The sequence below is a fragment of the Indicator indicator genome, chromosome 10 (assembly GCF_027791375.1).
Source record: "Indicator indicator isolate 239-I01 chromosome 10, UM_Iind_1.1, whole genome shotgun sequence".
Classification (NCBI taxonomy): domain Eukaryota; kingdom Metazoa; phylum Chordata; class Aves; order Piciformes; family Indicatoridae; genus Indicator; species Indicator indicator.
In genome coordinates this window covers 16,823,025-16,837,233 of record NC_072019.1, presented here as the reverse complement: position 1 = coordinate 16,837,233, position 14,209 = coordinate 16,823,025, and the positions used below count along the sequence as shown (strand labels likewise).

Below are 14,209 nucleotides of genomic sequence, written 5' to 3'. Positions count from 1 at the left end.
AAGGCCAAGTTAGATGGGGCCTTGAGCAGTGTGGTCTAGTGGAAGGTGTCCTTGGTCATAGCAGTATGATTGGAACTAGATGATATTTAAGGTCCCTTCCAAGCCAAACCATTCTATGAATCTGAGTGGGTTTAGTATTAGGTTTGGGCAGAACATCACTGTGAGATCATGTAGCCTTCTTGCATGCCTCATGTTGAAGGGAAGTGATTGTGCCCCTGTACTCTGAGGCCATACCTGAAGTACTGTTTTGGGCCCCTCACTACAAGAAAGAAATTGAGGTGCTGGAGCATGTCTAGAGAAAGCTGGTGAAGGTTCTGGAGAACAGGTCTGGTGAGGAGCAGCTGAGGGAACTGGTGGTTTTTAGTCTGGAGAAGAGTAGAGTGAGGGGAGGCTTCATTGTTCTCTACAAATCCCTGAAAGGAGGTTGGAATGAGGTAGAGGTTGGTCTCTTCTCCCTAGTATCTGGTGACAGCATGGGAGAAAATGGCCTGAAATTGCACCAGGGGAGGTTTAGGTTGGATATTAGGAACAATTTCTTCACTGAAAGAGTGGTCGGGTATTGGAACAGGCTGCCCAGGGAGGTAGTGGAGTCCCTGGAGGTGTTGAAGAAACCTGTGGACATGGAACTTTGGGACATGGCCTTGAGGAACCTGATTTAGTAGGAGGTGTCCCTGCACATGGCAGGGTGGTTGGAGCTAGCTAATCTTTAAGGACCCTTCCAAGCCAAACCACTCTCTGATTCCATGATCATGGTTTTTGTTTCTTGCCAAGCTATTGAAAAGCAGGTGCACTACAACAAACCCACCAGTGTTCCTCCTTTTCCCTGAGCGTCTGAAACATCCTTGAGTAATCCACATGAAAGCCTTGCTTCTTCCTCAAAGCTCCTAGGAACGCCTCAGCAAGAGGTGGTACAGAGGACTCCTCAGAGCATGGGGACACACACCATAAGACAGCTTATCTCTGATGTATTGACTACAGTGGTTAATAAGATTCCTGTTCTTTTGCCATTTTTTTTGCTCACTTCACTTCCAAAGTGAAGTTCCTGTAAAAAGACAGCAGAGGACTTAGTTGCCACAGATCTGAAGAAGGCCAGGCAGGTCATGGGAGCTGTTTAAGGGATTAAGCCTTCATGTCGCTCCTGCATGTTCAAACATTGGCTTCAGCTTGCTCTGCTTCCTGCCTCAGCACACTGGTTGTGATAAGTACAGTACGACCCACTCACCAAAGTAAAGGGGAAGGGAGAACATTTCAAACCTTATTTTCTGACTTGTAGACATCAGTGGGAATTGATGCCAGTTGGTGTTGTCCCCTTAACTGGACTGAGGGCAAAGTGCTTCATTTGTAGCTTTGAATAGTAGGATATGTTATGTGGGGAGTGTCTGGCACTCTCCATCTTTAAGGTTAAAAGGGACTTGAAGTGTTTGTGGAGGGTGGGGAAGGCTGAGTTTTGAAAAGTCACCAGTGTTGTCTGCTGGTCATCCTGTAAAGCACTGAATGAGTACTTGGGGGAAGGGTTTGTTTTGTAGCAAAAAGTTTAATCAGTGTTCACATAGTAGGCTGGTAGAACAGTAGTGTTCCTTGTACCAAGGAAATATATCATCATTAGGAGCCAGCACACTGTTTTCTTTCCTGTCTGTGCCAGTGTCTTGAGACTAAAACAAGTTGTTCTCACTGGCTGTGCTCAGGCTTACAACTAGGTGTATTTATTCTGCACAAAGCAATTCTGCTGTGGAGCATGGAGTTGTTTCATGCCAGGTAAGGGGCAGGGAACCAGGAAGATGCAAGCCCTCCTGATCTTGGTGATATGGATCTGCTTTCCAGTAGCCTTAAAGGCTAAGATGCTAAAATGTGGTTAGTCAGCTGCTCTGATGTTCTCAACCATATGAGATGTGGAATTCCAACATCTTCTGTGTGTATGGTGGTGGGCAGAATGTTTATTTCCTGTGTGCACCCAAGAATGTTCTCAAGCTTACCAGCCAGCAGCAGAAACTGACCCTTTATAATCACTATAATCATTTAGCTGGCTTTCCAGACTTTGTTTATGAGATAGCTAGGGTTTATACCTTTCAGATGAGGCTGATTTTTTTTGTTTGTTTTGGTTTGGGTTTTTTTGGTTTGTTGTTTACCTGTGTCTCTTTTTGTTTCTCTAGTGAAGCTGTGGTCTACCAACTTGGACAACTCAGTAGCAAGCATCGAGGCCAAGGCTAATGTGTGTTGTGTCAAATTCAGCCCTTCTTCTCGGTATCACCTAGCTTTTGGCTGTGCAGGTAGGTAAAAGAGGTTTGGGGCAGAGTGATACTGTTCCTTTCTTCCTTTCTTACTCTCCCCAATGATGTGAGGCTGGCTGTTGTGGCCAGGACCAAGGTGTCTTTAGAGTCATAGAACTGTTTTGGTTGGAAGAGAAGTCTAAGATACTTAAGTTCAACCATCAGACTAGGACCGTTACGGCCATTAAAGCATGTCCTGAAGTTCCATGTCTGCTGTTTTTTGAACATCTCCTGGGATGGTGATTCCATCAGCTCCCTGGGCAGCCTGTTCCAATGCCTGACTACTTTTTCAGGAAAGAAATTTTTCCTGCTATCCAACCGAAACCTCCCCTGGCAGTTTCAGGCCACTTCCTCTCATTCTGTCACCTGGTGGCAGGGAAAAGGGTCCAACCCCTACCTCACTGTGACCTCATTTGAGGGAGTTGCAGTACAATGCCCCTGAGTAAGACTTCCAAGTGTTCTGTCACCCAGAAGGCATCATGATACCCAAGTGTCAACTTCATCCTGCAGCTTGACCCTTTAATTTGGGTGCTCCTGCCAGAGACAAAAGCTCATGAAAGCAAGGCACCCCTATGTGTTCATTGAGATCACTGCAGCAACCAGACAAAGCTTAGCTTGGAGAGTCTTCCAGCAAAGTTAGTGTGTGTTAATGTGGTGCTAGCTCTCCTTCCTGGTGTAGAGCCTTGCTCTATAAATAGTACAAAGCCATACTGGGGTTTTTAACTGTTTTTACCTGAGACGTGCTGTAAAGCCGTGGCACTGCATGCTTCCTGGAGCTGCAACTACAATCCCTGTGGGTGGGCTCATGTTTTCCTAGGCTGGGCAAAGATCACTGTTAATGTGTTTTTTGAAGCAGTCAGTGGGGAAGGCACGATGAGCCTTTTATTCACTTAGATTAAATAGTTCTTGGTGATAATACAAAGATTGGAGAGCAGAGCAGGTATCGCTTTGGGAGGAAACTGTCTCATGCTCTGCATGCAGCAACTGAAGCACTGAGGTCCCTATAAATGTTTAACTAACTCTGTATTTCCATTCTCCTTGGGGTGTTTTAATGCACTTGTAACTAGGTGTTCTGACAACAGTTGCTATCTCTGGAGTTTGGGAGATATGGTGATCATTCTTGCAATCATGGGTTTGCCGTTTCATCTAGGTGTTCCCACCTCCAGCCTGATTTTACTTCCTTTGTGACTCTTTAGATGAAAAAAATTAATTTGCATTTTGATACACTTCAAAAGAAAAAAAAGATTCAAGTTGGAGTGTAAAATATTGACTTGCTTGACAGGCATCTCACTGAAGTTTAGTGAATTACATGCAAGAATAGAATCGAATTACAATACCTATGAGCAGCATTTGAATGAAAGGGCCTATCTATGAAAGGCTCTAGGGAAGGATGAGAGCACTAGCTCCAAACAGATCAGCCACTGATTAAAATAGATATAGAAAAGCACCGTGAAGCAGAATCCTTCCTGATAAATCAGTAACTGAGATTCCACCTGAAAGGCAGAGGGGCACAGATAAATCTATGAAGGCTTCCAGAGCCATAGGACGCATGGGATGGAAGTAGATAGGAATATCTTTATCCCTGCACTCATGCCTACCAAGCCACAATGGGCTTGTCTTCAACAACTCTGTTTGGGGAAAGAAGCATTAGCAAGCACCAGGGGTTCTGTGGAGGTTTTAAATGACTACATGTGCACGTTTATGATTTAGAGAATGCCAAGGGCTCAAGTGGTGTTTGTACTGGGGAAAAAGGTGTAGGGGAGAGAGAAAATAAAACTTTAAAAGTGTTTACATCTGCTTGATGTTTGGCAATTGAGTCTCTAAATAAAACTAAAATGGATATTTAACTATGATTGCTGAAACAATTACGCGGAGTAATTGAACTGATGGGAATGGCTTTCCACAAAGGAATTCTAATCGATCTTTCAGCCATGAAGACATGTGGAAAAACAGCTTGTGAAATTAAAAGAAATACTGGAATCTTGAATGATGTTATTTCTGAACTCCTAAAAAGAAAAAAGTTGGGAGCAAAGAAAGGAGTTAATGCCTACTTTCACAGTCCTTAGAGTCAGCTAGTCTTGATTGGGTGGCCAGAAAGCTGCCCAGCAGAGAAAGACCTCAAGGTAGTGATCAACAACAGTCTGAGTATGAGCCAGTGTGTGCTAAGGTGGCCAAGAAGGCCAACAGCATCCTCTCCTAGATCAGCAACAGTGTGGCCAACAGGAGTAGGGCAGTGACTGACCCCTGCAATTGGCACTGGTGAGACTATACCTTGACTGCTGAGTTCAGGTTTCTGAATTCACATTTGGGGCCCTTGCTACAAGGAGGACATTGAGGTATTGAAGCAGGCCCAGAGAAGGGCAGTGAAGCTGGTGAAGCGTCTGGAACACAAGTCTTGAAGAGTGGTTGTAGGAACTGGGGTAGTTAAGCCTGGAGAAAAGGAGGCTGAGGGGAGACCTCATTGCTCTCTACAATTCCCTGAAAGGAGGTTGGAGCCAGGTGGGTGTTGGTCTCTTCTGTCTAGTAACAAGTGATAGGATAAGAGGAAAGGGCCTCAAGTTGTATAAGGGATATTTACATTGGACGTTAGAAGAGAATTCTTCCTGGAAAGGCTTCTCAAACACTAGAATAGGCTTCCTAGGGGGGTGGTTGAATCCCCATCCCTGGAGGTATTTAAAAGATGCAGAGATGTGGTGCTGAGGGCCATGGTTTAACACCAGCCCTGGTAAGAGTTAGAGAATGGTTGGTTTATGATCTTTTCAAGGTCTTTTCCAACCAAAAGTATTCTGCGATTCTGAGATATGTTTGGAGACAAAGGGTTTTCTCCTCCATCACTTGCAGCTGGTCATATTTAATAATGTAATCTAGTCTGTGGAATAAGCAATCTAACTTTTAAATAGCTTGGTTTGTCATGTGGGCTATAAAATTAGTAAAGGAACAGTTAAAGCTGGTTTCCTTGAGTAGCAATTGGAAGGGGAAAAGGGGATGGATTGTGCACACTGACTTGGCCATTCCACACTAATTTGGTGATCACTGTGGTGGGCAGCTTTAGAAATTTGTCCTGACCCTGCCTTGGCTCCTTGACATGGTAAGAGGATTTTTAGGTTTGAAAACTGCTTCAATTATTCATTCAGTGATTTAGTCAGTGGTAAAAGAGCCAGGACTTCCCATCACTGCATTCTCACAAGTTTTGTGCAGCTGATTTGATGGAACTTCATGCTATTTATGTGTCTATGCTTATGTTTTTTACATATTTACAGCTTAAGACTTGATGAGATAAGCAATTGATGAAGTGTTTGGTGGAGGTGGAAGTACTGGTACTTAATATTTGAGGTATAGAAGGAGGAAGTAAATTGATTTAATATACCACTATTAAAATTACTAAACATAGATGTTTCAGTTCCCCTCCTTTCTCTGTATGCAGAATAACTATCAAGCTAACCTGGCATGCTTTAGCAAGGCAGTTCTGACTCCAAGTCTGTGTTTTTTCAGTGTTAAAATTCTGAAATTATTGCCTTTTTTCCCCCCCATTTTAATTTCCTGTTTTGTTTAAGGGTCTTTCTTAACCATCCATACAGCTGAAACACCTTTTCATGAGGTCTTGTTCTTTCACACCTTGCTTAAGAAAACATTTTCTTCTGCCCCGACAAATGTATCTCACCCACTTGCATCCATCTATTCAGTGGATTTTCGTAATTGGATGTTTCACCCAGCATCTCTGTGCTGATTTCCCCTTTGCATTTGCCACAGAGATAAGATGGGTATCTTAAGATACCTTCTACCCTGTCTCTGGTCTGTCTCACTTCATGTTTGTCAGTAGTATCTTGACTGGGGGCTCATCTCTGCCCATGGTACCATATTGTGCATGGGTGAAAGATTCGGAGAGGTAGCTTTGTGCTTTCTCTCACTTTCTCCAGTTTTAGAAGAAAAATAGAAAGGAAGATACTTAAGTGACATTGAGGTCTGCCAACATGGGTTATGAGTTAAGGGGAGACCTTATTGTGGCCTTTCAGTACTTAACGAATCACAGAATGGTAGGGGTTGGAAGGGACCTCCAGAGATCATCATGTTCACCCCCCCTGCCAAAGCAGGATCACCTATGGCAGGCCACACAGGAACATGTCCAGGTTGTCTTGGAAAGGCTTCAGAGAAGGAGGCTTTAATAGTTAAAGATTAGCACAATTTTTTATTAGGATCTGTTATGACAGGGCAAGGGTTGATGGGTTTAAACTAAAAATGGGAGATTCAAACTAGAGAGAAGGAAGAGGGTTTTTTTACAGTGAGGGTGGTGAAACACTACCCAGAGGTGGTAGATCCCTTGTCCTGGAGTCATTCTAGCTGAGGTTAGATGAGGCTCTGAGTAATGTAATGTAGTTGAAGATGTCCCTGCTGACTGCGCGGGAGTTGGACTGGATGACCTCTAAAGCTCTCTTCCAAACTAAGCTATTCTATGGCTGATGCAGCAGCCTCTTGAAATGGTCTCATTGCCCTACTGTTCTGTGTGTGACTCTGTCTGCTGAGGACCTCTGGTTCTCAAACTGAGGTTTTTTTGGGGTGGAAAGGAATATTCTGCACATCCAGTACTGAGTGTTATGGCAGCTTGGCCCTTATCTGAGTCCCTCAGTTGTACTGCAAGCGCAGATAGGCAGTCATCTACCTGCAGCTTCAGGGCTCTGTAGGGAGCTCAGAACCAGAGATCTTGGTTTGAAAGAAGCATCTCCACCTGCACTCAGGTTTTTATGCTGTATTGGCAAATAAAAGAAGTGAGCTGAGAACTGTGCTGATGGGTTCTGAAGCAAGGGCAAGCTGTGACCATGTGGCACAGTGAGCAAAACAGATGTTATTGCTCCAGCAGCTTTGGTTGTGTTCCTCTCCCTGATGAGACCATGTTGACTCTGCTAAACTGCTTGCTGCTGTTTTTAGCCCTTTCCCCTTGTGCAGAGTTCCTCTACAGGTCTCTGCCCATCATTGGCAGCAGCAGGAGAACATGAATCAACTGCTTTGAACATGAAACAACTGTAGATTGAGAGAGTTGGGGTTGTTCAGCCTGGAGAAGAAAAGGCTCCAGGGAGACCTTGTTGCCTTTTAATACTTAAAGAGGCTTATAAGAAAAATGGGAAGGGACTCTTTGTCAGGGAGTGTAATGATAGGATGATGGGTAGTGTTTTTAAACTGAGAGTAGTGAAAATCTTCACTGGGATAGGTTGTCCAGAGAGGCTGTAGATGCCCCCTCCCTGGAAGTGTTCAAGGCCAGGTTGGATGAGAGTTTGAGCAACCTGATCTAGTGGAAGGTGTCCCTGCCCAGGGGGCATGGAACTAGATGAACTTTAAGATCCCTTCCAGCCCAAACCATTCTGCAATTCTATGAATGATGCCTCCTGAGAAAGCCATGGTATAGGGTTGATTTATGTGGATTTCTTGGTCAAACCCTCTGTGTTTCAGTGTAGTTGTTGGCCAACATGGGCAGCGATAATGGAAGGAGTAACTGTGGTGCTTTGATTTAGATGTAGCCATGGTCAAAACTGTTTACTGCCTGTGCATCCCCATATGGAGCACTCTCCTTTAATAGGGAGGTCTGGATTTTCTCAAGTGCCACAGAAAAACCATTCTTTAGTTGCCACTATAGAAGCAAATCCCAGGATTACTATCTAATATGGCTGATATATGTTTCTTTTCTTGGCTCTTCACTCTGAAAGCTTTTAGATGACCAAAAGTTCATTTTGGTACCTTAAAACAGAACAAATGAGCAATAAACTGGAAATAGAGCCTATACAAGAGAGGAATGGATATTTGGGTTGGGAAATAATTCTCCTGAAATCAGACAGGCACTTCAGGTGAGAGGGAAGCTTGAGCGTCTGGCTGCAGCCTGATAAAATCTGTTGCAGTGGAGAGGGCACATAAAGAAGAAAAGATCCCCTTTTTGTCTGTTACTTTAATAAAATATTCTATTTGCATGCTTAACTGAGTTGAAACATCAGGGCAGTATAAACTGTGATCACTCCCGAATACCAAATCAGGTAATTTTGTGGTCTTTTCCTCCTTTTTAAAAATAGATGGGGTTTTATCCTGAAATTAGGATATAAATCATGCCTGAAGTTGTTATTGTTCTGCCTCAGCAATGGCATTGATGCCCTCAACCCCATATATTTTCTACCAGTGCCATTTCCCCTGCTTTAAAAACAAAACCAAAGGCTGAAAATGCATGCAGTGTGTGCAGCTTGAATGTCCAGGTTGTGCAGTCTGGGTGAGATCAGAGAGTCTAACTCCAGTGAGCTCAGCGTAACTATTGATAGCAGCAAGGCTTTATTCCCAGCATGCTGTAATGCTGTCAGCAGCTACCACTGACCTTTCATTTCCCATATATTATGCAGAGATCATGGCATCAAAACTTAAGATTCCTGAGCTCTTAACGCTAAGTGCATCATATTACTGCATGCTGAATTTTATCCATGTAGGACCCACAGATCCAGCAGGTTAGATTAGGGGATGAGAGGGGCTCTTCAGGGCTGCAGATACACAGGACCAAGCATGTCCTCTCCTCTCTCCAGGAGCTTCATAAGATAAACAGAAGCTGCGGGGGCAAAGCTGCGGGGGCAGGTAGAGGTGGATGGAAGAGAGCAACAGAACAGCTACAACATGGTCAGAGCTTAAGTTTTTGCTGGGTCATAGAATGGTTTGGTTTGGAAGGGACCTTAAAAGATCATCCAGTTCTAACCTCCTTGCCATGGTGGGGGACACACCCTCCACTAGACCACATTGCTCAAGGCATTGTCTAACCTGGCCTTGAACACCACATCAGAACTTCCCTGAGCAACCTCTTCCAGTGTCTCATCACATTTTAACTTCGGGCAGATCTCTAAACCGCTTCACTGAGGTGTTAGGAACCCTTGCTACTTAGAGTTCAGGTGAAGTGACCATGGCAGGGAGAGCATGAGGCAGTGCTAATATGTGTTGATTTTATTCCTTATAGCCCCAGAGTTTGAGACTACCTCTGCTGGGGATAACCTGCTCCCTGCTAAACTTTCTCAGTTTTGCTTTCCTGTCTCTTCCTTCATACTGGCAACTGTGTGGCCAGAACTGAAATGCCTTTTTCTGGATTAGCTCATAGAGCAACAGTGACAGCCCTAGACAAGCTGGCACTTTTGGCAGCCTGAATTGAGATCAACTTTACCTAACAAGGGGCAAATCTTCAGAGAACATGAGGTGTCCTAATGCTGAGCTTGGTACGCTTTCTTGCCTGCTCTGTTTCTCCAACTTGTTCCTTTCACAGAATGGTAAAGGTTGGAAGGGACCTGTGGAGATCATCTAGTCCAACTCTCCTCCTAAAGCAGGATCACCCAGGGACATGTCTAGGTGGGTTTTGAATGTCTCTAGAGACAGAAACCCCACAACCTCTCTGGGCAGCCTGTTCCACTGCTCTGCCACCCTCAGAACATTTTTCCTTACGTTTACATAGAAGTTCCTATATTCTGCTTTCCATCCATTGCCCTTTGTCCTGTCACTGGACACCACTGAGAAGAGTCTGGCTTCATCCTCCTGGCACTCACCTTTTCTTACTAAGCAATAATGAGATCCCCTCTGTCTTCTCTCCTCCAGGCTAAACAGCCCCAGGTATCTGAGCCTTTCCCCTAACGTAGATGTTCCAGTCCTCTCAGCATCTCTGACATTCTGCTGGACTCTCTCCCAGCAGTTTCTTGTCCTTCTTGAAATGAGAGGCCCAGAATCAGATGCAGTGTTCCAGATGAGGCCTTACCATGGCAAAGTAGAGTGACAACATGTATCTACAATGTTCTTTTCCCTCTAAGACAGTTTTGCCCTTCCCCAGCAGGTTTTGGAGGCTGTTTTAAGATCTTTCCTGGGCACTGTCTTCAGCATTAGTGAGCAGCATCATATTCTGGCTTTGATTGCTGCTACCTTTCTTTTGTTGAACAGCCACAAACCTAATGACACCGAGCCACAGCACCCAGTGTGCTGGAGGGCTCCTGTTGCTATGTCAACAGCTTTGTTTTCATTTGCAACTATTTACCCGCCCCTTCAGATCTCTGTGTCGCCCTGATGCACTTAGTTCAAGGTCAGATGTGGCTTCTTTACCAACATTGTTCAATTTTGTTAATATACCTGGGGTCCAAGCGGGACCACTTTGGAGACATCTTTGTCCAGTGAAATATTGATTTTTATTTTTTTTTTCTCTTTTGTGTAGCAGTAACTGAAGTAGTGATTTTTCTTTCCCAAACATCTCTCTGTAGAGCTAGCTTTTCATGTTGCCTCAGATCTAGGTGGCTTGCCTGGCTTGTCACTCTGCTCAGAAGAATGATGTGATGTTAATGGCCAAAAAGGCACTGTGCCTTTTTGGAAGAGAATTAATGTTTTCCAACTGAAAGCAAAGCCTTACCTTAATAGATTCTCCTGGGTAAGTACTCTGCTCTATTGAAAGTCGGTAGTGACTCAGAAAGAATCTGTGTAAATAGATGACATGTTTAGGGTGGAGTTAGGCAGCTTCTTTGGGCTTAAGCTACAAGATTACTTTCATTGTATGAATTGAGCAAAGTGTTCAGAAGCATAGACAAAGGTTAGGCAGCTCCTTAAAGACTGTGAAAAAACTTTTCAGCAGTGCTCACACTTCAGCCTTTGGGAAATGGGGATGGCATGCAGCAGTCCAGGGCTTGCTCCTTAGTTCCATTGGGCCTTGCTTATAGGATGTCTTTTTTTGGTGGTTATTCAATGATCTTCCTCTAGACCATGGTCTTTCAGGCTGTTGGCAGGGGAAATAGGGGACAAGGTCCATGTCTTGGACCTTGTAATTTAAACTCACATTATCATTTAAGCTCATTCCAGAATTCATTGCAAAGCTTCACTTGTTACTTTTGAAAGCATCTACAGCACCTCAGTCAGCTGAGGGTTGTTTGAAGGAATCTGTATTTTTTGGCCAGCATGGTTGTGATCATATTTCTATCCCACAGTTCTTACTGTGGAGGAAGCACTGAGTTTAGTGGGATTCTTTAGGTTAGGACACCAACACTTAGATGTTATCCCCCTGTTATCTGGAAAAGAGTAGGCTGAGAGATCTTATTCATGTTGATAAATATCTGAAAGGTGGGTGTCAAGAAGGGGACAGTCTCTTTTCAGTGGGGTCCTGTGATAGGACAAGGGGCAAAGGATACAAACTGGAACACACGAAGTTCCACCTCAACATGAGGAGAAACTTCTTTACTGCAAGGGTGACGGAGCACTGGCCCAGGCTGCCCAGAGAGGTTGTGGGGCTGTGGAGTCCCTTCTCTGGAGACTTTCAAGACCCATCTGTGTGACCTGTTGGAGGTGATACTCCTTTGGTAGAGGGTTTGGACTTGGTTTATAGAGGTCTCTTGCAATCCCTAACGTTGTGTGATTCATGGATGCTGGGATGTAAATGATTATACCTTCTGCTGTCCTGGTAAGAACAATCAGCAACTGGTAGGTGAACCTCATTCTGCTTTTGCTCAGGACTGACAGTCAGGAGGGCTGTAGCTGTGCCATGTTGTTCAAAATTTTTCCAGTTAAGCTGACTGGGCAGGATCTCGCATATCAGAGATGCTACCAGATCAGTCAGGCACTCCACAGAGCCTTCCTGCCTCGCTGCAGCTGCTCCCTGGGAAATGATGGAGGGACAGGAAATCACTGATGGGCATGCAGGATGTGTTCTGTGTGCAAGCTTCACACAAACTGCAGAGTTTAAAAGTTTATAGAACTTTCTAACTTGCACAGGGAAAAGTAGTCTCTGACTTTTGTTGGGTGAAGCATTTGCAATGAACAGTGAGTAACAATCCAGAGACCTCCTGGGAGCTTCCTAGCATTATCCCAGAGGTCGCCACACTTCAGTAAGAAGGGAAGGAATCAAACAAACTTGAAAAGCTTCCTTTGATTCTCTGGAGAAAAGGATCAATCTGTCATTAGCCACAATGAGCGTGCTAATTGTTTGCTTAAATATTCTTTTCCTGAACATTTTGTCTTATGACTGGCGTAGAACTCATTTAGTCAATGTTATAAAGTTCCAATTTCAATTGAAATGAGCCTTGAAATTCAGGAACAGATAGGCAACTCCAATTCATCTTTTCCTCAGAATGCCAAATTGCTCTTGCTACTAGCTGCTGCTGTATCCCTTAGAGTTTAATCCTTTCCAACCTCGGCAGTTTCCAAAGCTGCAGTTTTTCTGGTGGCTCATTTAAAGGAATTGCTCACTGGAATGACATCCTCTGTAATGGTTTCCTGTGTGTATCTCCTGCATCGATGAACTGTTCCAGCCTTTTACTTGGGTACATTCAAGCTTTTACAACACACACTGCTCTTTCCATACCAACTGTTGAAGGTTGCCACACTGCACAGGAAGATCAGGACCTTGAGCAATGTGGTCTAGCGGGAGGTGTCCCTGCCCATGGCAGGGTGGTTGGAACTAGATGGCCTTTAAGGTCCCTTCCAACCCCAAACCATTCTATGATTTGTAGCCTATGAATATGTGGGCTTTCATGTGCAGGGCATTTTTCCATAGTACCTGAGCGTTCTAAGCATTGCATGAATGTTAAATGGAAGTGTTTTTGAATGATAGGTTCTGTTAGCTATTTGAATCTCAAGAAGCTGACAAAGTAAGACTGTAGACACACATGAATCTAGTTGCTTTTCACACAGAATCACAATGTTAGGGATTGGAAGGGACCACAGAAGGGCAGGCCACAGAGGAATGCATCCAGGCAGATTTTGAGAGTCTCCAGAGAAGCAGACTCCACAGATGCTCTGGGCAGCATGCTCCAGTGCTCTGTCACCCTCACAGTAAAGAAGTTTCTCCTCATGTTGAGGTGGAACTTCCTGGGTTCCAGCTTGTACCCATTGTTCTGTTTCCTATTACTGGGCATCACCAAAAAGAGCCTAGCACCTTCCATCTTGACATCTACCCCTCAGATATTTATAGACATTGATAAGATCCCTTCTCATCCTTCTTAAGACGAAACAGCCCCAGCTCTCTGTCTTTCTTTGTAGGGGAGGTGTTCCTGTTCCTTAATCACCCTTGTAGCTCTCTGTTGGACTCTCCAGTAGATGCCTGTCTCTTTGCCTAGTTAGAGTGTACATTGCTTCTTTTCCACATTGAATGCCTGTGTATCATCACGTGCTTTCCTGTCCTTATTTCCATGCCTGCATAATCCACCATCCCTTTTAGGCTTAGATTTAAGCATTCTTCTCTGAAGCTTGAATATTAGTGATTGTGGTGCTGTATTTAATACCAGCCATCTCTTCCAGTGGAGTCTGCTTTGAGGGTGGTTTATATCATGAATCTAGATCATCATCTCCAGAACATAGTCAAATAAGGCTTGTATCTCCTCAGGCTAGAGAGACAAAATAGTATTTGTGAACTAAAATTGTGGTTGACTGATAATTTGGCAGACTGGGGTCCTCAGCTGCATGCTGTAATGCCAATGGTAGCAGCCTGCACTTTCCCCAGAGCCAGTGTGACTGCTCTGATGCCTGTTTGTGGGTGGTTCTTGTAGGGTATTTACTGATATGACAACCTGAAGGCTATTGCTTCATAAATGCACTCTTAAAATCTTAGGGAGGATGTTCCATTTCTTATTTACCTTACTTAATGCCTTGTCTTCATGATCTTGACCTCTTGGAGCCTGTGGTCCCCAGGAGTCTGAGTGTACTGGCCTTTCCCTTCATCCCAGCTCAAATTGGAGTCATTCAAGAACCAGAGCTGATATGGGTTTGCAGTAAGAACAAATAATATGTGTTCAATAAGTATCTTAAATTGGAAGATATCTGCTCAGCATATGAGGTAGTACATTTGGCTTTGATAGGTCTTATCCAACACAAAAAAGATTCCTGGTGGTTATGTAGGAGGTGTCAGATCTTCTAAGATGTAGTGCATTTAGACACCATGGGTTGAAGAACTTTTAACTATTAAATGACCATTCTTC

General features: G+C 44.1%; 1 protein-coding gene across 1 annotated transcript in view; it reads left to right on the top strand.

Moving 5' to 3' along the window:
- COP1 (COP1 E3 ubiquitin ligase) overlaps positions 1–14,209 on the top strand; it is a 159,794-nt gene that overhangs the window by 85,597 nt on the left and 59,988 nt on the right. Inside the window, exon 15 of the mRNA XM_054384528.1 lies at positions 2,151–2,267. Coding sequence (XP_054240503.1) covers positions 2,151–2,267 — 117 coding nt within the window. The remainder of the gene's footprint in view (positions 1–2,150; positions 2,268–14,209) is intronic.